At 39.0% G+C, this 24,289-nt stretch overlaps 1 protein-coding gene across 4 annotated transcripts in view; it reads right to left on the bottom strand.

Annotated features, from left to right (window-relative positions):
- Nucleotides 1-1,467: 1,467 nt before the first annotated feature.
- Nucleotides 1,468-24,289, bottom strand: part of GALNT15 (polypeptide N-acetylgalactosaminyltransferase 15) — a 29,797-nt gene continuing 6,975 nt past the window's right edge. For all 4 annotated transcript variants that reach the window (XM_021538149.3, XM_021538151.3, XM_021538150.3 and 1 more), the window contains exons 3-11: nucleotides 23,910-24,076; nucleotides 22,998-23,202; nucleotides 14,827-14,994; nucleotides 14,107-14,224; nucleotides 13,152-13,346; nucleotides 8,256-8,387; nucleotides 7,184-7,285; nucleotides 6,291-6,428; nucleotides 1,468-5,359 (exon numbers count right to left, since the gene is read on the bottom strand). In XM_021538149.3, coding sequence (XP_021393824.2) covers nucleotides 5,213-5,359; nucleotides 6,291-6,428; nucleotides 7,184-7,285; nucleotides 8,256-8,387; nucleotides 13,152-13,346; nucleotides 14,107-14,224; nucleotides 14,827-14,994; nucleotides 22,998-23,202; nucleotides 23,910-24,076 — 1,372 coding nt within the window. In that variant the 3' untranslated portion in view covers nucleotides 1,468-5,212. The remainder of the gene's footprint in view (nucleotides 5,360-6,290; nucleotides 6,429-7,183; nucleotides 7,286-8,255; nucleotides 8,388-13,151; nucleotides 13,347-14,106; nucleotides 14,225-14,826; nucleotides 14,995-22,997; nucleotides 23,203-23,909; nucleotides 24,077-24,289) is intronic.

Consider the following 24,289-nt stretch of genomic DNA (forward strand, 5'->3'; position numbering starts at 1 on the left):
ATTTATGCCTCTAACAGTGTAAGTGACATTATTAGATTATTTGTTATCAGTCTGTAAGACTGAGGGACTAATAAATGCAGGAGCAATCTTTTGAGTAATTTCACAAAAGAGATTAGATATTTTGAAATATATTAAATATTTTTATAATATGCAAGTTTTCAAAAAGTTAATTACTTTCACCTTTTTTTCAATTTGTTACACAAAATTACCATTGGTGTAAATAAGTATCACGGTAGTATTACCAAAGGTCATGGACTCTAAGTAAGGACATTGTGCAGCTACTTAGAAACTGAGTAATGCATTCAGCCCTCAGGCTGGTCTGTCTGTAACTTAGGTTCAAGCTAAGAAGAACCTTGCAAACAATCCTGGCACCTGTATCTGTGTCCTAAAAATTCTGCTGCAGCCTTCCAGCCTACTCAGCAGAAAGATACAGAAGATTTATTATTAATATTAGAGTTAACATCTTCAAAATATTATAGAGACATTTCTGAAAATTTAAATTCCTATTCCTTTGTGACCAGATCATGTTTTAACATGGCATCCTACACAATGAGTTCTCTCAGTCTGTGAACAAAGAAGCTGTCTTGGAAAAGTGTGCTGTTGGATTTAACTCATTTAAGGAAACTGCAGATGGTAGCAAGTTTGTTCTTGGCTGTCATCTCTGTGCCTAAAGCCAGATCTTAGAGGAATCTTGGAAGAGCTGGGCACTGGGGTTGGACTCCTGGAAGGGATTTTAGCCTAGGTACTCTTTGGGATTACTTTCCTTCCACTTCAGTTTAAAATTTATACATGACATCTAAATTAATTATCAATAAACCCTCTCTAATAATTAGAGAGAGCAAGCATTTCTGGACAGTGATTTACCCATATTGGTTAAATACTTGCCACTGATTACCTCTGGAAATGTACTCTGTTCACCAGTAGAAGAAACTTAAACTGCCTTAGTTGTGACTACTGTTCAGGTGGGCCCAGTTAACAGAGGTGAATCCTGTTCCACATGTCTAAAGCATAATCATCCCCAAGAGTGATAGCTAATTAAAAAAAAATAATTAAAAATTATCAGCTAGAAAGATAGTGAAACCACTATGGCTTCTTTCTCAAGTCATGTAGCCAGATTGTTTTTCCAAAACATCCTTCCAAAGCACCTGGTGAATAAGCAGCTGTGAGCTGCCTGAAGGGTGTGCCGGAGTTCATGCTTTCCAGGGACTCTGAATTTGGAGTTCTTACTCAGACTTTTCCAATGAAACCAATGGAAATTATGGCAGAGGTCTGCAAAATCAAACCCCCTCTAAGATGCCGATAAGTCCTGACAAGATGTACTTTTCTGTAAGACTATCAGGTGATGGCTGCATGAGGGTATTGCCACTGGATGCTTTCTGACTGGACTTTTTGCAGACCAGCTGTGCTGCAGCATGAGGAAAACAAGGCATTAACAAATCATAACACAATGAAGGAAATAAAAATATGTTTCTCTGTGCACTGATACACTTTATTCAGGGCAGACACGTGCAGTTTGCATAGCTTAAAAACATGAGCTTAAAAACATGTTACCTATTTGTAAAACACTCCTTTTTTACTCTATTCCAATATGTTTGCAGTTTGAATAGAACTGCTTGAGTTAAAATGAGATACAAAGTCAGCATCTGAAAGCTCTAACTCATATGTCACCTTCCAGCTGTTATGGAAACCTGGGCTGTTACTGTTCTTGTCTAGGATGCCTGAACATAGTTCCATTCTTTCCTGGGTATATCAGAAATGGAAGCTATTGCATTTCAATCAGCAGACAGTATAACATCTCAATGAACATCTTCATGACAGGACCTGGAGGCACTTACACCTGGACTGAGAGATACCCTCAATATTTCTGTGCTACAGGATTTAGCATGAAGGTTGGTAAACCTCCCATCCCCGTTTAGACTTCAGCATAACACATGGAGAGGAATTCTGCCATTGCTTCTCTGTGCCAGTGATGGCACCTCACCTAACAGGACAAACCCCAGCCTATGGCCAACACCAACTGCATCAACTGGGGCTCAGTTTAAAAGTACTCTGAACAGTATTTCAACTCTATTTTTTTCCATTTTCTATGAGCTGGGAGAGGAATAAACTAGACTGTTTAGTAAGTGCTGTCAACCAAAATGTGACCTGTTCTTGAATCTGACCTTTTAGCTCAGCTTCATGGGTGGGTTTGGCTCAAAGCACTGTGCCTGGGTTGTGAAATTCAAAGAAACAGGTGGAGTTACACTATAAGGTATTTATTTGTTATGCTGGAATTCCTTTGCTCTTGCCTGAGGCTCTCATTTGGAGGTCTTCAAAGTTTAAACTGTTTAATTCTTACCTGAAACATTTTGTCCTTACGTTTCTCTCCTGTCACGGGAATTAGTGGAACCTGGAATGTTGACCATGTCTAAATAGAGAACTGAATGTAATTCTATGTTTTGTGGTGCTCAAAGCATCATTGTGTGCTAGTATTAAATGAAAGATGGGTAGAAATGAAGAAAATATACCAGCATACTTAGCCACCACTCTTTGTTGAGCCCAGTTCCATGAGGAGAAGAGTAGCTGATAGATGTAACCACAGGGGCAAAGTCTAAATGACCACAATGAGGAAACAGTATTGGTACAACCAACCAATCCATTTAAAAGCCATATAGGAAAGAAAATAGGAAAAACAGGGATAGATGCTTTCCTTTAGGTTTTTTTTTTGTTTGTTTGTTTTTGTTTGTTGGGTGGTTTTTTGTTTTTTTTTTTTTTTTTAATTTGTGTGTTCTAAGTTATGTTTCTATTAGAGGGAAGTGTGCTCCACAATCCATGTCCCCTTCTGGCCCATGCTCTGGAATTTAGTTCCCTTGGAAACCAAACATACATTTACTCTGTTAGTAAGTAAAACAAGTGCATTAACAATTATTTTCTAAATGGCACTGCACCATAGATTTTAATTTTATTTTTTGAAGAGGTATTAGGTAACATATTTTTCTATGGTACATATATCTACAGCAAACCTTATTTTCTATGTTTTTATCACAATATTGAAAAGTAGTGTAAATGAAGATGTCCATGTCTCTGAAATTCCAAACATTTCCTCTCTAAACCAGAAATATTTTCATTCTTCTTTGTGATAAATATCACTTGTGGTCAATTGCCATATTTGTATACACATTTTTTTAACATTTACCTAAATTCTGAAGGAATTATATTCCCAGTGTGGTGTCCAAAATATAATAAATAATACATAATTTAAAAACCTGGCATACTCATAATTTAAAATAAAAGCATCACATGTCATTAAAACAGCATTTATGCAATTTTTAAAATTCTCTTTTCTCACCCTGGATTTGGGCAATGGTCAGGTATCACTTGGTGTTCTGGAAGAGGTTGCTATCTTCATCTTAGCTGAAAATTAAAGCATTTTCCAGAATGTCTCAGGAGATTTTAAATGATACAGCAGAAATAGTAAGAGATTCTGATGCTATCAAAGAAAGCATAAGTGGTAATCAAGATGATTGGAGTGATGTCTTAACACAGTGTGGAATCTTTAGCACTCAAAGTAGACAGAGAGTTAGACACTGGGAGATGTTTTGGACAACACAACAGAGAATACTCTTCGTGTCCTCTGTTGTAATCAGTTTTGCTTGATACCAATTTATTGTGATTTACTGAGAGCAGGTAACTGGAAGGCTCTAAGCAGAATAATCTGTTAGTCCTTCCATTCTCTAAAGTTTAAACAATGTGCTGTACATTTAAAAAAAAAACCCACAATTTTCTGTCTCTTGGAAATAATTCAAAACCTAAATGAATTTCATTAATGATACCCTTCCCCTTTAATATGTACATAGGATTGTGATTGATTTATACTATAAATCAGATGTTGATCAGAGTTATACTATAAATCAGGTGTTGATGTGGGAAGACTCTTAGCAGGCTCTTGGGAAGTGTCATCATTGATTTAATTGATTTTATCTTCGGAAAGGAAAGTACCCTAATGAGATACTGAGGTGGAAGTTTGCTTGGCTAAGTTCATATTGTGTGAGACCATTCTTGTTATTTAACCTCATCTCTCATTCACTCCTTTGAAAGACAGCAGGTCAGCAGCAATGTAGGCTCTACAGAAGAAACTTCTTTAGAAAATTTGTTTTTTTCAGGATCATCTCGAAGACCCACAACAGCAAGAATCTACACAATCTTCTTGGCTAAAACTGACAGCCTGAAAGACTTAACTCAGGCTGCAAGCAAATGGAAGCAAAACCAGTATTTTGTTCCTAGGTAGCCACTGTTGAAACTGGCTGTTTCCCTTCACTTTCTGTTTTCAGCCAGCACTTCTGTTACTGTAATAATAATAGTAATAATAATAATAATAATAGTAATAATAGTAAGCTCATCCCATGGCTTTACAAGAGCAAATGGATGCTGCCAATTCTTTCTATTCCCAAATAAGCAGAGAAGTTGTTACCCTCCTTACTACTGCAAAAGTTTCCTGAGGAGTTGTCCTAAAATATAATTAAAAAAAAAAAAAACAACAAAAAAAAAGTTATTAATATTTCAGTCATTCTCCCATCCAAATTAGACTGTGGATAAGGATTTAAGGAAGGGTGTGCCAAACACTGAGGACTGTCAATAGTCCAAGTCAATTAGAGCAATTAATGCCTAATTAAGTGTTAATTTATGCTCTGTGTAATCTCACAGAGAGTAGAAATTTGGCTCAGGTTAACTGCAAAACAAAATTTTTGCCATTACATGTGGAAATATTTATTACTTTTATACATACAAAACCTACTTTGTTTTATATGAGTTGAGGGCACTGTAAAACAAGGTTAAACTCCTGCCCTGGTTTAGCTGGCTTCCTCTTGCAGTTTCAAAAATCTCACTTTTCCTGTATCCTCAAAAGTCATAGCATATACTGAAGACAAGCTGTCTGGCAGCCAATTTTCCATGTTTCCATCAAAGGGCAAACCTAAATGTCTTCTGCAATAGCAGAGTTGAGAATTTATTGATTCTCACAATTTCTCTATTCCCTGCTTCACAGAATAAATAGAAATTTTAGCTAGAGCTGGATTAACCAGGAGCCAGGCTTTTAAACAAGAGACATTCCTGACTTCCTTGCATGCTACAGCAAACACAAACATCTTTCTTGTCCTTGCAGGAAATGCATCTTAAATCCCAAGCAGAAGTAATGTTAAACTTTGGAGACTTGACTTCTGTAGCGACCTGCCAGTCACCTCTGACGTAGCCCATGGGAACGTTCAAATTGCCACACCTGATTTGCATTCTTGTTACACGCATACAGAAACAAGTCCTTCTCATCTTCACTCTTTGCTGCCTCTATGCATTTGCCAGACAGGACATGGACAATCATTCCATTCTACAAGATGAGAGAAGAAGAGAAAGAAAGAACAAATTAAAAGTAAGGGATTTCCAGTAAAAGCTAGGCCATGTTTCAGAAAATTTATATACAATATATCACCAGTAACAACTGGTTGTTCAAATTTTTTTAAGCAATGCTCTAAACACAATGACTGGATTTAGCATTCTGCCCAGAGCATGGTGAATATTTGTAGTTCCTTTTGAAGCTAACATGAGTGGTAGGTGCAGAGTTCTTTTCCACCACCATTTTTCCTATGGCTACAGGTTGTCATCAGCACCACTTCAGTATTACAGACGACAACATTTTATAAGGACCAGTACTTGTCTTAGGAATCAAGCACAATTACAGTAGGACTGTTCCAGAGGATTGCTGCATCCCTACAAATACAGTAACTGCTATTTTCCCAGGCTGTCCCAAAGCATGACATTTTTCAGTCTTGTTGAGGAGTTCCTGCTCTGCTGGGTAAAGTTCACTGAAAAACAGTGAATTCCTCTAATAGGAAGTTTGCTCTTCTCTTACAATGCAGGAGAAAATTTATTGTTTCCCACTGAAAGCTCCACAAAGGGCTCTCATTTGGGAGGGGTCAGGATTTCCAAACCCTCCCTCAATCTGAAGGAAATGGGAACGGATTTGCCCTGCTCTTATTTTTACAACTACTGATTCTGATTCTATTCCAAAAAGGCCAGTAAAATAAACATGTAAAACAAAGAAATAGGATTTTAGGTGGGATTTCTGTAGTTTGTATTTCTAAACCAAAAGCTTTTTACATAGCCAGTGTTAGTGGGCAAGAGATATTCTGGGTTAAAAAGGTAAAAAAGTGAAATTTGCCCTTCAGGCATCTCATCTCTTCACACACAAATCCTGAAATCAGCCAGTGATCCCACAGTCACAATCACCTGCCTTTCCCCATGGCAGAGCCACTACTGACCTCCTGGACATCCCAGTGCTGGTTGCTGTTATCTGTCTCCTTTGTACAGTTTTGAGGGACAACCTTCCCGTGTCTGACATCAAAGCAAAGCAGTGGAGCAGAACCAAGTAAGATTTCCTTCATGTTATATTCAAAGTTCTGGGAAAGGAAGGGTTTGTTTGAACAATGATAGATGGACATCCCAGTTCATTTTTAAATGTTAATACTAAAGGTAATTTCCTGTACATGTTTGTTAAGATACAACCCAAACAGGAGTGACAGAGACCAAACAGCCTTGACCCTTCAAAGCAGTTCCCCCTGCTAGCTAATTCTGGCATAACTATTTACCTAAGGAAAGGCTTTGTGAACCATGACTATGTGTAACATAAACCCACCCTATCACAAAATTTTCCAGTTTCATAAATATTTGAACAGAAGGGTGTTTCTGACAGTGTATTCACGTGCTGCAGTTTGAAATGTGCCTGCAGCTCACCCTGAGCTAGACCGATGCCAGCTAGGGAGTCTAAATGAATTTACCTCCCGCCTTAGACTGCAGTTTAGGCATTAATCCTCAGATTTAGTAACTAATAGGGAGCCCCCTCCTCCCCCCTATATTTTGGAACTGTTATGTATTTTTTACTGACAAGCTTTCTGTTCCCCAGACACTACCAAATATACTAAACAAGTAAGCCCTTAATTTTGTCTCCTGGAGCAAAGTCTGGTATCTACCTCAGTGACACATGTGGCATTGGCATTTTTTGAGTGGCACTTAGCTGTGGAAGCGTGGGCATTGTTGCCTTAGCACATACTAATTTTGAACATGCCAGTATTTCCACTAGTATCAACCCAGCCACTTACATCTGCATGGCTCCCTAGATCTGACACAGTGTCTACATACTCAAAGTGTACATTACCTGGGTGACACTGTCACTGCAAGGGGAGAGTTCAATAGACCCTTCTGCAGTAGCTCTTCCAGTTCTGTAATCTGCACAGAAGCCAGTGCCAGTATTGTAAAGCTGTAAGTAAAATTTATACTGAAATAAATCACAATTGGATACAAACAAAATATCCTTCAGCTAACATTTTGTGATTGTATCCCTTTATGATACATGCTTTTGTTCATAAATCAGGCACTATTTCTTTTCTTTCAGACTTGATCTTGCATATTGATTTTGCAAACTAATATAAAAGCCAGAGTTTCACCAAGGGTCAGTGTTATCCAGTGAGTTTTGTTTAAATTAGAGAGATCCACTTCTGGGTTTAACTATTTTGATAATTAAAAGAAAGGTATCAAAATGCTTATACTAGTGGAAAATTGCACTTCAATGGGACACTGTAGTCAGAAACATGACAATTCTTGTGATCCACACTCAGTTGTTACACTTTTCTCAAGCTAACTTTGAAAATAAAGAGCACGTAAAATAGTAAAAGGACACAGTAAAATCTGGCTAAAGATAGCTGAGTGTGAATTAATTAGTAGACCTTTTTGCCTTGTTGGGGGAAACTTCCTTCCAGTAAGGCTGCTGGGAATAAATTAATATTTAATGAATTATAATTATCAACTATGTGTTAAAAAAAAACAAACAACAGACATTCCCTGTCCTGTACACAGCCAGGGAACTGCTATTGCTATCACTTTTGTCCTTTGGGAAGTGCAGGGCTGAAGAAATGCTTTTTATTCTCTTTGTGCACTTGGGTCAGCACAGAGATATCTTGGCTGCTCTCACTTCTGTCATCTGCATGAGGCAATGCAATTCTTTTCCTTTATTAATTGCACCTGAAGAACCTAAGGTTAGGATCCTCTGAGCTGTGGCACTGAACTGAGTCAGACAGTCTGGGTTCAGTTCCTGGCTGCTTTGTCTTTGTCCTCCCACCCTGGTTGTATTGCCTGTTTGGACCAAGTAGTTAGGACATGGAAGTGACACTGGAGTCTCTGAACAATGCAAAAAAAAAAAAGTTCATTCTTTATAGTGTGTTTTCTCTTACCTTGCCAGAGAGTCTTGGTGTGTCTCCAGGCTGGGAGAGTTCAGGGTACACATTTGATAGAAACCACTGGAAATTTCTACAGCCCAGTCTCTTCTGAAGCTGAAGGCGCTCACTGCAGTCTGGCTTCTCTGCCTTTATGGAGAAAGGGGAACAAGGTTGCTGGTGTATTTGTGTTAGAGATGCTAGAAGTGGAAATGAATTATTGGAAATGAATGAAATGAAACAGGAATTATTCTACCAGCTTTTCTATCCTGAATGTTACAAATATTTAGATGTATCTCTTATGACATATGCAAAGGGGGAGATCCAGCTATAGCCCTTCTCAAACTTTATGCTCAAACAGCCACAGTTTGGCATTGTGACAGAAGTGTTTTGGAAGTAGCATACATTGTGAAAATAAGTATATCCTCTAAAAATTATTATTATACTGCAAGATAAGTCAGTCTTTATCATATTTCTATTTTAAAAAGTCAGGACCAAGTTTGATAATTGTTGCACTGAAATTCAGTGGGTTTGTATTAGATTGCCATTTAATATAGAATTTTTCCCACTGATAAAAACTCAGTTTCCTGGCCTTTAACAGCCCAAATTACCCAGTTACTGTCAGTCCTCTATGATCAGAGGGAGTAAGTGATGACAGAATTTAACCCAAAATACAGTCTATCACCTATTATCTGTCTATTATCTGACATTTACTAAATCTAATGAACAAAGGTTCTCTGCAGCTATAATACATAAAACCCTTTCTATGATATCTCAATTTTCTTGAATTATAAAGACACAAGATCAGCTCTAAACTTTCTTATGAAAAACTAAACTCTCTTATGAAAAAAGACAAATGCCTTACACTCTTGGTGCAGCTACAGGCATCTGTACTGCAAAGGACTGACAGGCTGAATGTTTGAGGGTATTTAGCGCTATAGATGACTAACAGGGTTCTCAAAACCTCTAAGCACTTGTGTCTAATTCTTCAGTTTCAAAACCACACAAATGCTTTTCTAAATCTCTCAGTGCCCAAATATTAAAAACATCTAACAACTCTTAAAAGTTTCTCTCCTCTTTCTTGCCAGTAGTAGATCTCCCCTCTTCATGTTTCTGCTTTTTAAAAAATGCAGTTTGGGATGGGATTCCAGGAAACTGGTCTGCATTTCTTTGACAAATATTAAAATTGGGAACATAAGCAGAGAATTGCTGGTAAATAACTTCTTCCCAGACCAGCTATTTCTCTGTATCCATAAAGAAAGAAATGGACTTCGTAGCATGGAAAACACTGACAAATGAAGGGCCTTGGTGAACCAAGATGAGGTGTTAGTCTCTAAAGGCAGGGATCAATCCTTCCATGTGGCACTTTTTGCCAGCCTCTGTAAACTCCACAGGCAAAGCTCAACAGTTGCAGTATGTTAAAGAGAACCTCATACTTCAGTGCCAGTCTTAGATTCAATAAGCATAACAACAAAATTTAGCAATTCTGCACCACATGAACCTGTCCTCTAGAGGTTTTCTTGGAAAAGGGGGAGAGAGAGAAGAAAAATGCTTCCCCTAAAAGAAGATATTTCTCATGAGAGTCTGCCTTGGCTGAGGAAGGCAGTGGCAGTAAATCTCATTCTATCTCACTAGTTACAGTTTGCATTTGATGCTGAATAAATCATGTAAATAACATAAAGTCATTGTCCCTGTAAACCAATCTGAAAGGAAACTGCTTGTAAATTAAATATGCAAACCACGCAAGAAAAGGAGCAAAAGAGCTGGTGGCTGAAGTAGTAAAGAGCTGCGAAGAGCCTATTTAATCTGTTTAATGCTCGCACCACAGGCATTTTTTGCAAAATGTGATTCAGACAATAAACCAAGAAGAGTTATAAAGCCAACTAAATGGGGATCACTGGTTGTTTTCTGCAGTGAGCAATGGTGGTGGTGAAGACTCAGGGAGAATTCTATAGCTGCCCATAGGTGGCTCTGCTCACCCTCTCAGCGCAATAAATCCCCTCAGGGCCCTTTGCCGCTGAGTGGCAATAATGTCCTTGCTTGCTTGTGCCTTTTGAATAACATCCCAGTGCACTGACAGGCTGAAAACATCGGCTGTGAAAGAAAGGAACACACAAAAAGGGCCATTTATGTTACGGCATGCTGCACACAGAGATCATAAAATTGATCATTTGAGGGAGCATAATACTCAGAAGTAGTAAAACTATTCTGGCTAGAATAAACTCAGGCAAAAGGTCATGCTGCTTACAGCTAGCTGTATCATTGGTGACTGTAGTTTTTAGTAGATAAAATTGCTTCTGAGCTGACAAGAAAAGCCTTCAGGGAATTATTAAATGATTTAAAGACCTCACTGCCCATTTTAAAGGCTTGGTCTAGTGACTATAAACCTTTGTGAATCAATTGACAAGCTCCTGGCCAGTGGAGTTCAAACCTGCAACATAGACAAGGAGGAAGGATCTCTTAAAAATATGTGAAAATAAGAGTAAAAAAAGGAAACACAATAGTTCCAGACTCTACAATTAGTAGGCTGACTGAAGAGGCAGATCCACTGGTGGAACATAAGGAGGTCGGACTAGGTGACAAGAGAGAAATCACATTGATACACAGTCCCGTTCCCCTCCCCACTATAATGCAGCTCCTGCTGGATCTGGCTTTCTTGGGTGATGGCCTGCCCTGAATGACTGAGGCATACAGGACAGGTATTACTGGAGCCAGTGGTGCTCACCAGTGCTGATGAGCTCATGAAAGCCACCAGGAGTGGTGGCAGCCTGGGCTGCAGTAATCAAGCCCTTGAGTTTGTGATCTCAAGGAGTGTGAGCCTGGTGAGGAGCAAAGTCAAGACCCTGAACTTTGCAAGAGCAAACTTTCAGCTGTTTAAGGAGCTGATGAGAGAGATCCTCTAGGAAACTGTCCTTAAGGGCAGAGGTGCTGACCAGAGCTGGCAGCTCTTTAAAGCCACTTTTCCTACAGTGCAAGAGCTTTCTCTATCCCAGTGTGTAGGAAATTGAGCAAGGCAGGCCAGAAACTGGCACTACTGAGCAAGGATCTGGTCCTCAAACAGAGAAAGAAATGCACAGACAATGAAAGTAGGGACAGGTGACCTGAGGAAAGTACAGGGATATGCTTTGAATGTAGCGTGGGGACAGAAAAGCCAAGGCAAAGCTGGAACAGGACTTGGCAAGGGACACAAATAATCACAAGAAGGGATTCTATAAATGCATAGGTCAGAAAAGAAAGGACAAGGAGAGTGAAACCCCCCTCCCCACTGATAACCAAGAAGAGTAAACTGGTGGCGACTGATATCGAAAAAGCTGAAAGAATTCCTCAATCTTTGCTGGCAGTCAGGTCTCTATTCTCTCAAGACCCTGATCCTCTGAGTGAGTGGGGAAGGGGAAGGAAGTCCCTCACCCTATAAGGGAAGAACAAGTGAGGGATCACTTGATGAAACTGGATAGAAGTGAAAGCTTCAGGGAGAATTTAGAGCAGACTCCCAGTACCTAAAGGGGGGCTTAAAAAAAGGAGCAGCAGTTTTAAATTCAAAGAGAGCAGGTCTAGATTAGTTATTGGGAAGAAATCCTTTACTCAAGATGGTGGTGAGGCATTGGCACAGGTTGCCCAAAGAAGCTGTAGATGCCTCATTTGAGGAAGGGGATGAGGCATCATCCCTGAGGCCTCATCCCTGTTCACGGCCAGGCTGAATGGGGCTCTGAGCAGCCTCATCTAGTGAATGGCATCTTTGCACAAGGCAGGGGAGTTGGAATGTGATGACCTTTAAGGTCCCTTCCAAACCTAACCATTCTCTGATTCTATGATTCTGTGAAACACAGGAGCAAATACGAATGGAAACTGCACAGCACCTACCCATGCTCTGCCTAAATGCTTCCTGTGAAAGTTTTTCTCCTTAAAAATGTGGCATTGTTAAATGAACAGGAAGATAAATGATACATTTTCATTCAAAACTGCTCACAAGTTTGTCCACTGCCTTGTAGAAAGAATATGATTAGAAGAAAAGGTACCAGAGCCAGAGAATTCCTGAGAACTGCAGCAACATTAACATTATTAACTACATTAACTACACCAACATCATTCCCCACATCTGCAAGACACCCAATAAGCAAACATCCACTTGTTTATAATACAAGGGATACACAGATCCTTGACCACCCCTGATCTGCCATGGGGACTGTACTTAAAAAGCAGGTGTGGACATTCTGTAGTTACTGGATGGTGTGTAACCTGCAAGATGGTTCAAGTGTAGCTGCATGCCAGGGCTACACCACACATCTGCCTGCAATGCTGTCCTAGCTTACAGGCTGCTGGGAAACCAAATTCCTGGAAGAGTGTCTAGTCAGATGTCTGCACCATGTTTCTAATGAAAATATAACTTGTAAATAGTGGTGTGTTGAGATCTAACTTTCTCAGTTCAGTTACTTCTGGATATGTCAGTTCACGGAAAAAACCCACCTTTTTTGTCACTAGACCACTCAGATATATTCCCTATAATTTTCCACTCGTTTGTGAATAATACCGAATATCCTCAGGAGCCATATGAGGAAAACCAGTAACTGAGAATGAACTCTCTAGGACAGTCCTTTGAGCACACAGGGGTGCAGGCTTCCACTTCAGATGCATCACAACCCTCCAGGTACTATCAGTGAAAAAACAAACCACAGCTTTTTGGGGAGTCATTTGGAGAAAAGTTATACTCCACAAGGTTTGATAACTTCAGCACAAGGCTGAACTTAGGCACAAGTTTCTCTCCTTCCTTATCTGACAGCTCTTTCACTGGAAGGTTTAATAAAAATATTATCTATCCCCTGCATCTGACTGCATACAGACACCCCCACTCATATTCCTCTCCCTTCACCTATCTCAACACAAACCTCCAATACAAACCACTACAGGTGTCTTTACCTTGCTGATTAAGAAAGCCACTGTGTCATGCTTGTAGAAGTTCTCTTTAAAGGAGCCCAGCCAGATCTCTGCTATTCGGATTTTGTTCCTCACAATGGCCTCTTCATAGGAGAAACTATGGGGGAAGCGACTTCGATACACGTGCCCAACTCGGGAGCATGGGATAATTTCTACAGAGCCACCACAGAGCCATGTCTGAAACACAGGTGAAAGCACAAAAAGAGATTACCTTATTTAGATTACTTTTATCTGAAATGGAGAAGCTCCTTTACTCTAGGCTCTCCTTCAGGAAATCCTGGAAACAGCAGAAGCATTATTATATATTTCTTCATACATTGCTCCCCACAGACACAGAGAAGATCCTGGGCATTCAGACCTCTGATTTGATCCAGTATGGGTATTTCTATTCCTTTATGTTTTTCTGTGCACAAATAGTGCAGAGGAGTAGAGAGATCTGGGTGCACACCTTCCCTTATTTTGGACAATAAAAACACTGTGCCCTTTGTGCCTGCAATTTTCATTGATTTTCAATGTCAGTTACTCTTTGTATTCAGCAAAAATCAATGCAAAGAATTAAATATAAACAATTTGCTATTAAAACTACAGGCTGGCAAAGAAATAAAGCTACTCTCCTTTTGGTCCATGCTAACATGCCAGAATAGAAGAAGCAGCTTTCAGAGGGTGCCAAAAGCAGTGACTCAGGCCTCGGGCAGATAGTGATAGCCAGCAAAACTTCCTTCTTTTGATATAATACTCCTAACTCACAGAACCTGCATGTTCTTGTATAGTCCTGACAGGATGTGGAGTGTGGGGATAGATTTCTGCAGGGAAGGTTGTAGTCTCCGTAACCCAAAATGTTCTGCACTGTTTTTACAAATATCTTCTTCCTTTTTCACTCAAGTTCCTTAAAATTGCAAGAGTTATTACAGTTTGATGTTTTAATTAAGGTCCTTACCCTAATAGATAGTTCCAGGTTTTCTGCTCCCCACATGGTCATGTCAGAATCATAAGCTCCAGTATTTTGGAAGTAATGGCGATCCATGGCCACCACTGCACCAGCTACTGCAGGACTCCTGTGTAGAAAACAGTTTGGAAGTGAACACCTTGATTTATGGGAATTACACAGAGGGTGAAAATTCCACCATTTCCATAGCGAGAGTATTACAAAATGATTAAATACTGCTCCATATAAGCTTGAATAAACTGATTATCTAACCAAAATAAAGGACAACTGGAGTGTAATTCTAGGATTTGTTTGGGGAAGGGAGCTAAGAGCTGAATTATCAAATAAGACTCAGAACAGTGAGAACACTGCACACATGTACATTCAAAACAAGAGGCAAACAGATCATGACTAACACATCTCTTTTAACTCTGTCTTTTGCTTTCCCTACAAACCTCCACACCTTGTCTAGTCAGGCTGTACTCTAGTTGTGTCAATGTGTGGAAAGTATTTGTCACACTGTGACTGCAGTATGGTTAGAATGATTACTAAAGGCCAAAACAAACAGCACAAACAAAAAACTTATCCCTTAAGAATTATTAACTGAGCATATGCAAGTAACCACACCTTTCTCTTGTTAGCTGGAAGATGACCCAAGATGAGCCAAGATGACCCAAACTGTCCAGTTTTGTTGCTGAGTTGGGCAAGGCACATTGTCTGATGGACTGTTACCTGATAGGGCTGATGGGAGACTGTCGTACCTTCTCTTCATGCTCTGGCACTGGTTCCCAATGAAAATCTAATTTCCAATCAAAAACACCTCGATGCAAGCCCACAGAGTGATAGTACTGAAAGGTCTTCCAGTCTATGACATCTATGACAGGGGAGACGACACTGTTTCTGAAAAAGACAATACCATTTATTTCCAAAACCAAAGCATAAATTAAGTCAGTTCCTCTGTTAGTCCTCCTCTTTGACACTGCCAAACACAAGCAGTGTTCTCCTCTATATGCTGAGTGCCCTTACCCTGCTGACAGAAGCTCAGGTACTCATTGCATGGGAATACTGAGCATGCAGTGAGGGATCTAAAGATCAATAATTTACTGATATGCTTGTACTTTGCATTGTCATTTAACACTCTCTAGAATTTTGTTAGGAGTAAATAATCAGAATTCTTTTAAAGCTACTTCACATAGGGCCCCAAGCCTCTGATGCTTACAGGCTCAGCATGGATGCAAAGTTTATAGCAGAATTTTGGCCTCTCACTCTTTACCATCCTTTGATTTTCCTGTAAATGTTGCACACACTTCATGAATATGTCACATCAGGCCAATAGAATGCACTTAGCCTTAGTTTGTTCTGCTGGTTGTTTTGAAAAAATATTTATTACTGAGCTCATAAGCCAGTGCCTGTTTGTATTTTATCACTATCTTAGAATGCTCTTGCAAATGCACTGTCACAGGGTGGAATCTACTTTTAAGAGCAAGAACAGAGCCAATACACTGTAAGTGGCAATCCCTGAACTTATTTCTAACGTAAGTTAAATTTGGATTAGTCTGAGAAGTGGTACTAGACATTTCCCTATGGCAAAGAAGTCACAGTATTTCACAGTGTACTTGCACATCCTGGTAGTTCAGACCAGCCTTCAGTGTTCCTTGTTTTCAGGTCAATGATATATCACATTTGGAAATGTTCAGAGTATGAATGAAATGGTATTAGGGACTGCAAGGAAAAAGTGTTGAAGAATAACATTATCCATTTCTTCTCTCTTATGCTAAAAGCAGTCCCTGGTCTCAGTGCAAAGGCTGGCCTACAGATAAAAGTTCTGGAGAAAAATCAGTAATATTTAAGAGGGATTAAAGTACACTGGAAAAAAAAAATTATTGTTCTAGAGTAGGAATATCCATGTAGGAAATTATTCCCTACGAAAAAACTTCCTGTTAAAACAGAGAGAGAGAGAAAAATTAAACTTTGGGGGCAAAATGTAGATGTTTTTTCTCCTTTTTTAAGATGTATATGTTGGTTGGAAAACACAAGGAGGGAAATTTGCTTGAAACATAAGACTGTCAGTGAAGAAAGGACACCTCAGAAGTCTCCAGTGTATTTTTCTATGGCAGAGGCCAGAACCAGCTAAGGAAGATGATAGCTCTGGGTGATGTTAATGTAATCTTGAAATCTCTACTCTGCCTCTACAATGACTACAATAATGTTTTTTCAGTATCAGAGTGGGGGAAATGCCCAACTTTGTTTTTTCACAGTTGACATTTCCTGTAGAGGATTTTAGAAGCCCACAGAGAAACAAACAGACTACTGCTTGCTAATTGAGAGTACAAAGATGAACCATGCAGAAGATTGCTTTAAAATGACCCAGGTTTTTTTTCCTAGTAAAAGCAGACTATTCTATGATGAGCTTAAGCCAGGAAGATTTAAAATAGAAAAGTGATTTTATTTCTCTGCTCAGGTATAAAACCATCCTTTATAATATGCAATAATAAGCACTCTTAGAAACACGCATCTGGTTTATAAATAGGTGAGAAAATTTTATAGTCACATGTAGGATTTGCAGGCTCAGGAAGTGAGTTCCTGTCATCCTTCCCCAGAACTCAAGAAGAAATGTAAAGAAGTGATATTAAAAAATAATAAAGCTGATATCCTTCCATGATTCTCTTAATGATGTCCCTGTGATACAATTTTGTATCTGTGACACAAGAAACCATCCAGCAGGACCCTTTCTACTGGAAGCTTTACACACTAACATCATGCAAAGCAAACTACCTGCTTCTAGAAGTTGCTAAAGGCATTGTCCCACTGGACTCACACAAACAGGCATTTATTTTCTTTGATATGCTGGGGGAAATCCATCTGACAAATTGGATTTTAAATGACTAAACGTCAAAAATGAAAAGTAACAGTAATTTCTAAAGCCTGCTGCATTCTCCAGTGTACAAATATTTCTGACAACTGCCTGGTTGGGAGTGCAGATGCAGCTGCATAGTTCCCACCTCAGTTTGCTGCTCCTTGCCAAAACCCACACTATCTATTGTTACTGGTTTATCCATTCTCATTCAGACAGGACTGAGGAATTAATGATCCCAGGGTAGTTTATTTTACTATTTCAGATTCAAGAGGGAAATATCAGGAGGGTGTATTTGAGTAGAAGCCAGAGGCAATGTAGACTAAACTTCTCAAAAGACCTTGACCACGCAAACTAGACCACATGAAGTGATCCTGGATAGTTCAGATAGAAACAATGCAAATACAGACACACTCAGATATATTCTGGATCAGATGATCCAAACATCTCAGATTATCCTATGTTTTCATATCATTGTAACTATTTGAAATCTGTTGTTTTTTTTTTTTTTTTGAATCCACCTTGAATTTGTTGCCACAAATTTGTTGCCACAGCTCCAAACTCAGGTGGTCCTTCTGGCATGAGTGCAATTGCTCACAAGAGTAGGCACCACAGTAGTAGTTCTAGTTACTGGGCACAGATTCTTCAATATTTCAATTCAAGAAATATACCAGTAAGGACATAATGGATTCTGATAGTTTGGAGACCAAGCAATTATCCAAACTATCTGCAAATTATGACATGGAAAATTACAGTGTTTAAGTTGAAAATAACTCACAGGAATAGGCCATGTTTTATCCTGGCTAAATTCAACCATAAACCAGAACAAAATAAAATCTGATCAACTTTCCCACAAAATTATACAGTAAAAATTGATAACTGCTTTAGAGTTACTATTCGTGTAGCTTTTTCAGAATGCCAATTTTCAAGAGTATGTTTGTAAGAGTAATTCTAGACTTTCACCTGGTGTAAGGGTAGTATAGTCACAATGTAGCCCTGCTGAAACCAACAGAAACACAACTTCTTTAAATATTGGGAGTGTCTTTCTGATCTGAAACAGAAGAATCTAGTAACTTTATCTTGTGTGGAATGTGGTCAATATTCAATTTTAATCCTAAACAAGCAGTGCTTTACCCACTTTTTGTTGGTAAGATTTAAAAATAAATTGCTGTTTTCTGCATATTCAATGATGGCTTGACATTTGCGTAGTGCTAAATGCAAATTTGCAGTAGATGATAATTGGAAGATGTTCTTAGCTATTCTTGTTTTTAACTGAGTAACTGGCAGACAGCAACTTCTTGGCACTTTGAAATGAAACACAAACTACTGCTAATTTTACTCTGTGGAATCTGAGGAAAGGGAAAAACAGGAAATTCAAATGCAACTAGCAGCAAGGCTTTGAACTGTTTGACTAATCTGTGAATATTTCAAATGCTTGGAACTCACACAAATTACAAAAGGTCACAATTCCATGAAAAAGAGCAACCCAAACAAGAACAATTTCCTGGTTTGGGATTTCTTTACCAAATACAATTGCTAATGAAATATCTTCCCATGACCCTTTAGAGTCAGCATGGACATTAAGTTCTTTTTTAATTTTAAACTAAGTAACACAGGAAGAGAAAGATTTAATTAATGTATCAGTTTTGAAGTTTTTGATACACTTTTTTTTTTAAAAGTACTTTTGTATTGATTTATACTTTGTTTCGCTGGGAAGGTTATCGATCTTAATATGTTTAAATCCTCCTTTAAATAAGGAGAAAAAGAAACCCAAAAAAAACCAAATATGAAAATTATGTATATTCCTTAACCTATTTCAGGGTGCATCACAGCTTGCAAAAATTAGATAGCTAAGAAATCCAGGCAGTCCCTCTGTTTCTGACCACAGTCAAAATTTCAGTGAGTAACTGAGGATCCAAGTTGGTTCCACAAAATGCTGCATTTCCATTGAGAGCACCTTGCTGGCTAACTGCAGTCTTAAAAATACAGACCACTTGAAATTAGGTAGGGTTAATAAGAAGATAAAATGCAGTGATAAGGAATGTTATAAAGGATTACTTAAATACTGCCTTACAGACCAACTCCAGACTAACTTAGGACTTAGGGACAGTCTACTTGAATGGATGGATGGGCTAGTCTGTTGTTTTGCAGTTTGTTCTTCTGTAGTAGGTTTTAAATATTCCCTGTTATAAGTTTGTAATGATTCATTCCATGTACCCCATTTGGCTTCCCTAATGGTTCAGTCCTGAGTTGTTTACCCCAAGATTTTCCCTGTGAAAGATTGTAAAGAGGTAGCTTATCGTCCCATAACCTACCACGTAAATGCAGAACATTTAATGAATTTGAAATGAGTGTTATTGACAAATGGGAGATATAAAAAGGATAGAGCACAGAAATCCCAGGAAGTAGGCTGTTACATGTGAAGTGTATGGAAAGCTTTCAAAACAGGAAGAACAGCATGGAATTGCATGCTCAGATGCTGGGGTTGTGTGGGCTCTGAATGGATAGCATCATGCTTCGCCAAGCCTGTGAGAAGTAAAACAGATGGCTTATGTATTTGGTAGCTCAAAAAGCTGGGATATGGGCCACTGAAAAGTGGGGAATCAGAATAAAAGAGATGAAGAAGCTGTTCATCTTTAGTGCAGAATATTTCCTTTCTCTCTTGTGTATTAACATAAAACCAGAACCACACAGAAATTTTCTGGACAGCAGAATCCTTTCTATTCCTGTATCTACAAGCAGAGGCTTCCATTTATTCCCAGTGGGAGCACACAGATGATGAAACACCTTTCCACTGCTATGCTAACTTGTTATTCTGTATATCAGCCTTTTCATTAAAGATCAGTGACCTAGAATTATAGTACTAAGTAAAGGAATTTTGAATTTTAGAAACCAGATAAGCTTTTTAAAATAATGTAACAGGTTTCTGTTTCCTAATCTAATATTTGAGCTGTGATACAGGCAGTGCTCCAGCACAGAGAGTAACAGCCTTTGCAATGAGGAGCAGGGAAAAGGTCCTAAGGCCCAGCTACCCCTTTGCAAACCACCCCTCTGTCCATAGTAATGGTGCCCAGGCCTCTTTTACAGGTGGAGCTCCTTGTCAAGGATATCATCAAGGTTCATTTTGCTTTCATGAAGTATTTTCAGGAAATAAGTTTTGGAGTTTTTTTTTTTTTTTTTTTTTTTTTTTTAATTAGGCTGTTTCAGCATGGTGGCCACTGCTTTTAGATCAAAGGAACAACATTTTTAAGGCTTCATGGCACAGTTCATTATATAACCCCTCTGCCTTTTCCTGCCTTTGGACAGAATACAAAATAGCAGCTCTGCAGTCACCTGGAAAAGGCAAACTCTTCCAAGGATGACTGTAATAATGGCACAGCTGCATTGTTGTGCACCATGCTACTCACCTGGAATTAGCCTGGAACACAAACAGTTGTCAAATAAACTGATTTGTGGGGTATCTCATGTAGTTTTCTAATATTGTCCAGGTACCTATGGTATTCATCCTTGAATAATCAAAATGTCAAGGACTGCTTTAGAAACCACTGAAGCATTCTCTAGGCAATATACTAAGCTGATGCACAGGTTCCCAGTCCTTTTTTTAGCCATGGTTCACAGAACTAGTCCCAGTCAAGGTGCTCAGAAGTGTATATTGTGTATATTCAAAGATTTTGGAATTACTTAATACTTTTTTTTTCAGAAAAATAAATTAGATTGGGTTAGCAAATAAAGCCATCAGGTAGGGAGATGAAATGTCATTACCTAGAACAAGTCAAATATCTGCCAAGTATTTCTGTATAAATATTTCTATACCTGAAAAACTTGGATAATTTTTCTTATATTTATCCTACAGTCTACTAAAAACTGTGAGTATCTCTCTTATTGTATGTTCAACTCACAGTGAAATCTCAATCTGGGCAAGGATCTCTCAGCATCACTTTTAAGACAGATCGCAATAATAGTGACACACTTGGATCAGGAGTCTAGAAAATTAGGCTTAATGACCATTTTTAAAGTTAAAACCACTCTATAGCTCCCTTAAGTGCCTGCAAAGGTTTGAGCTTTGAAAGGCTGCGTTGGTCCTTGCCAGTAAACAACTCACTCACTCCAGGTGATTGTTTTTCCATCCTGTCCCTCCAGCAAAAGTGCATGAGTTACAGTTTGATCGGTACATTAAGAAGAGGAAAGATGGATATTTCACCAGTCGTTCTCAACTTCCTGTGCTTTCCTCACTTGGGTAGTCTCAGGGAGTGCACATGATTCAATTTAACAGCTCCTCAAGTGCTAAATGAAGCCAAGTTGACTATGCTAATGCTTTACCATTTCCATGGTGATCTCCATGCAAGCATTACAAGCAATTTACGAAAAGTCATGAATTAATTTCCTTATCAAGTCAGTGTAATTGTCACCATTCTTCAGCTGGAGAAAGAGGGACAGTAAGGGAAGGTGACTGCCAAGTGCCTTAGACCTTATCTTCCCTCCTCAATGGAGGATGTCTCCTCACTAGCAGAGACAAAGCTTCCAGGGTCAGACACAGTGACTGATAAAGCACACAGAAAGAGATAGCTTAACCCATATTATTATCCAATCAGTTTTCCACCTTTGCTTCATTAATCCAATTAGATATTAGTTAATTCACTGTTAAAGTCTGCTCTCCTGGGGTAGTGAATGAGCATATGGGCCCTATAAGGGAAGAGAATTCCCTTCTCACTTCCTGGTGACAGTGCTACAGACTCTGAATGACAGCAGACTTGGAGGCTTTGCATTCCCTCAGGAGGGATAATTTTTGACAGTGAATTTTTGATATTGTGGGGTCCTAACTTCTCTCTTGCTGTTGTAATTTTACTTTCACTACAGCTCTCCTCTGAGACTCTTTGTAACTTTCAATTTCAGCAATTTCAACAGCCTTGAATAAGGACTGGCCAATTGATACACACAGTAGTTTTGCTTGAACATCAAAAATAGACTATAGTTCAAGGCAGAAGAATCATGAAGTATATTCATAGAAGACCATCTAATTTGTCAGCAAACAAAAAATAATCTGCTTTTCCAAGGAGAACCTTTTTGAAAAGAATATTCCTGGCATTCTAGGACAGCATTACTCTTGCTTTCAGTATTCTTAATGTTTTCATTCAAATGATGTAATAATTTCTAAAAGCTCACATTAATTTTCTTGTAAGCAAACATAATAAGCCATAAAATCAGCTTCTTCCAGTGCCTGGAAACAGCCTTTAAAGGTGTTTAGCATTACTATTTAACAGTCTAGTAAGAGCTTAAAGGGTTTTTTTTTTTCACCCTGTATAGCAATTTTTTTTTCCAAGTGACAAGTTAAAGTACACATTTTTCTTTCAAAAAAGTTCCTTTAATAAAAGATTTACTGACATGTAAGCCTAGAAACATTTCCAGTAGTTTTAATGTCTTCAAAGGACTTCATAGATGAGCTCAGCTGTACATTAGAAAGCAAGCCTAAGAACCACCCTAAATATTAAATACTCAGAAATATGAATCTCTACCTTACTCTGTTACTTTGGGGTCAGTGAAAGTACCTGTGATTAGCTGGAGCTGCCTAGATTGCCCTGCAAGTCTGAGCTTTTTCTGTGGAAGAGAAATGGTGGCCAAAAGGTGACATTGGTACATAGCCAAACTGGCTCAGAAGGACAAAGCATTTTATTCTTGGCTCCATCACTGAGACAGCTAAAAAGTAAAACCAATGGAGTCTTGCAGTAGTCTTCTCTGGTGGATGTTTGCTGACTCACAAACAGGTTGAGACTGAAGCTTCTTTTAATTCAGACTACCAGGAAGCCTTCTAAAGTTTCTAAGCTCTAACTGGATACAAATTCTAAAATTTACACTGGGTGTAAAGTGAGGGTTATCAGCTGTGACCTATCCTGCTTCCCACATATCCCAGTGATGCATAGGCTGATAAAGTAGAAAACAAAAGAGATGTGACCAGAAGCAAGAAGATAACTAAGGCAGGACTACAAAAACTACCCAACACTTTCCAAACACTTCCCTTTCAGCAGAAATGAGCATACCCAGGGATATTTACCGGCTGCTGGAGAGCCTGGCCAGGAGGGGTTCCAGCCAGCCTTTCTGACACTCGCAGTGGGAATCCATGAAGATGAGCACATCCCCAGTAGCCCTTGCAGCTCCTAGCATCCGACCTCGGATGACTCCAAGCCTCTTGTTGCTCCGGATGAGCTTCACACCATCCAGCTTAGAGATGTATTCACTCAGAGCTGACTTCAGGGGCCCTGTCAGAAACAGAACAGTCACTGAAATGTTTTAGCTTTGATTCAAACTGTTATAGAAAAGAAACATGTAGTAGGAGATGCTACTTCTTGCTGGCAAAATGTTTCAGGGACATTTGTTTTAAATGGCCAAGTAGGTCACATTTCAAATATTTCTACAGCAGCATAATGTCAAAGGGAAGTGGAGACTAATGGAAACTGAGATTCACAAGTTATGAAGCTGTTCCTGTGGGAATCTTAATAGCCTCCTTTCCTGTTTTCAGCAAAAGGTGGATGCTCTCATCATCTCATAAAATACACAGATGAGAGTGAGATACTACAGGTGTTTGGCTTTCCCAAGCACTTTAGATTACTTTAGCAATGTGGACTTTTCCACTCTATGCTTCAGCCAAAATCCAAGTCTGGAAATTATAACAGCAGATCTGGTCCAGTGGGAATCCTAAGATTTGCATACTGTGATCTTATTTTAAAGTAAGAAAATTCAGAGTGGTTGTAAATTATGTGGGGGAAAAGCAGAAACATATTTCAAAGTCAAAAGGCTACACTAAATTCTAGGGATGGATAGTGAAACCTGGGCTCTGGGCTGTGCTTAGCTCACTTCCTGAGAGTCCTTCTTTGCCTTCTCCTCTCCTCACACACTTCTTGGAGGAGGACAGTTTCTTCCCCAGAGTTTTGGAAAAATAACTCACATAGAGAGAAATGGGAGCTACCTTGCTGGCTGAGATCGTCGACTAGGATGATATCCTTGAGGAAGGCCTTTGGGGCTGTATCCATAATGCTGTGCACAGTTCTCAGCAGAGTAGACCAGGCTTCATCATGGAAACAGATGATGACACTAGCAGTAGGCAGACTGGAGTCATATTTTTGCTGTAGGCACCTGAATGGGTGAAATGAGGAAGACACTGGAAACACTGGAACAAATGGCTAATTTTTTTTCTCAGAGCAAAGTTGCAAGCAGCACCTAAATCTTCAGGGGTGGAGAGCAGTTTAAGATCTCAACTCATTTCTAAGAAAAGGAAGTACTAAGGTGTCCAAAACTGGAATATGAAGTGAAAATATGGGAATGGCACTATCAAAATTATAATACAAA

This window comes from Lonchura striata, chromosome 1, assembly GCF_046129695.1.
Source record: "Lonchura striata isolate bLonStr1 chromosome 1, bLonStr1.mat, whole genome shotgun sequence".
Classification (NCBI taxonomy): Eukaryota; Metazoa; Chordata; class Aves; order Passeriformes; family Estrildidae; genus Lonchura; species Lonchura striata.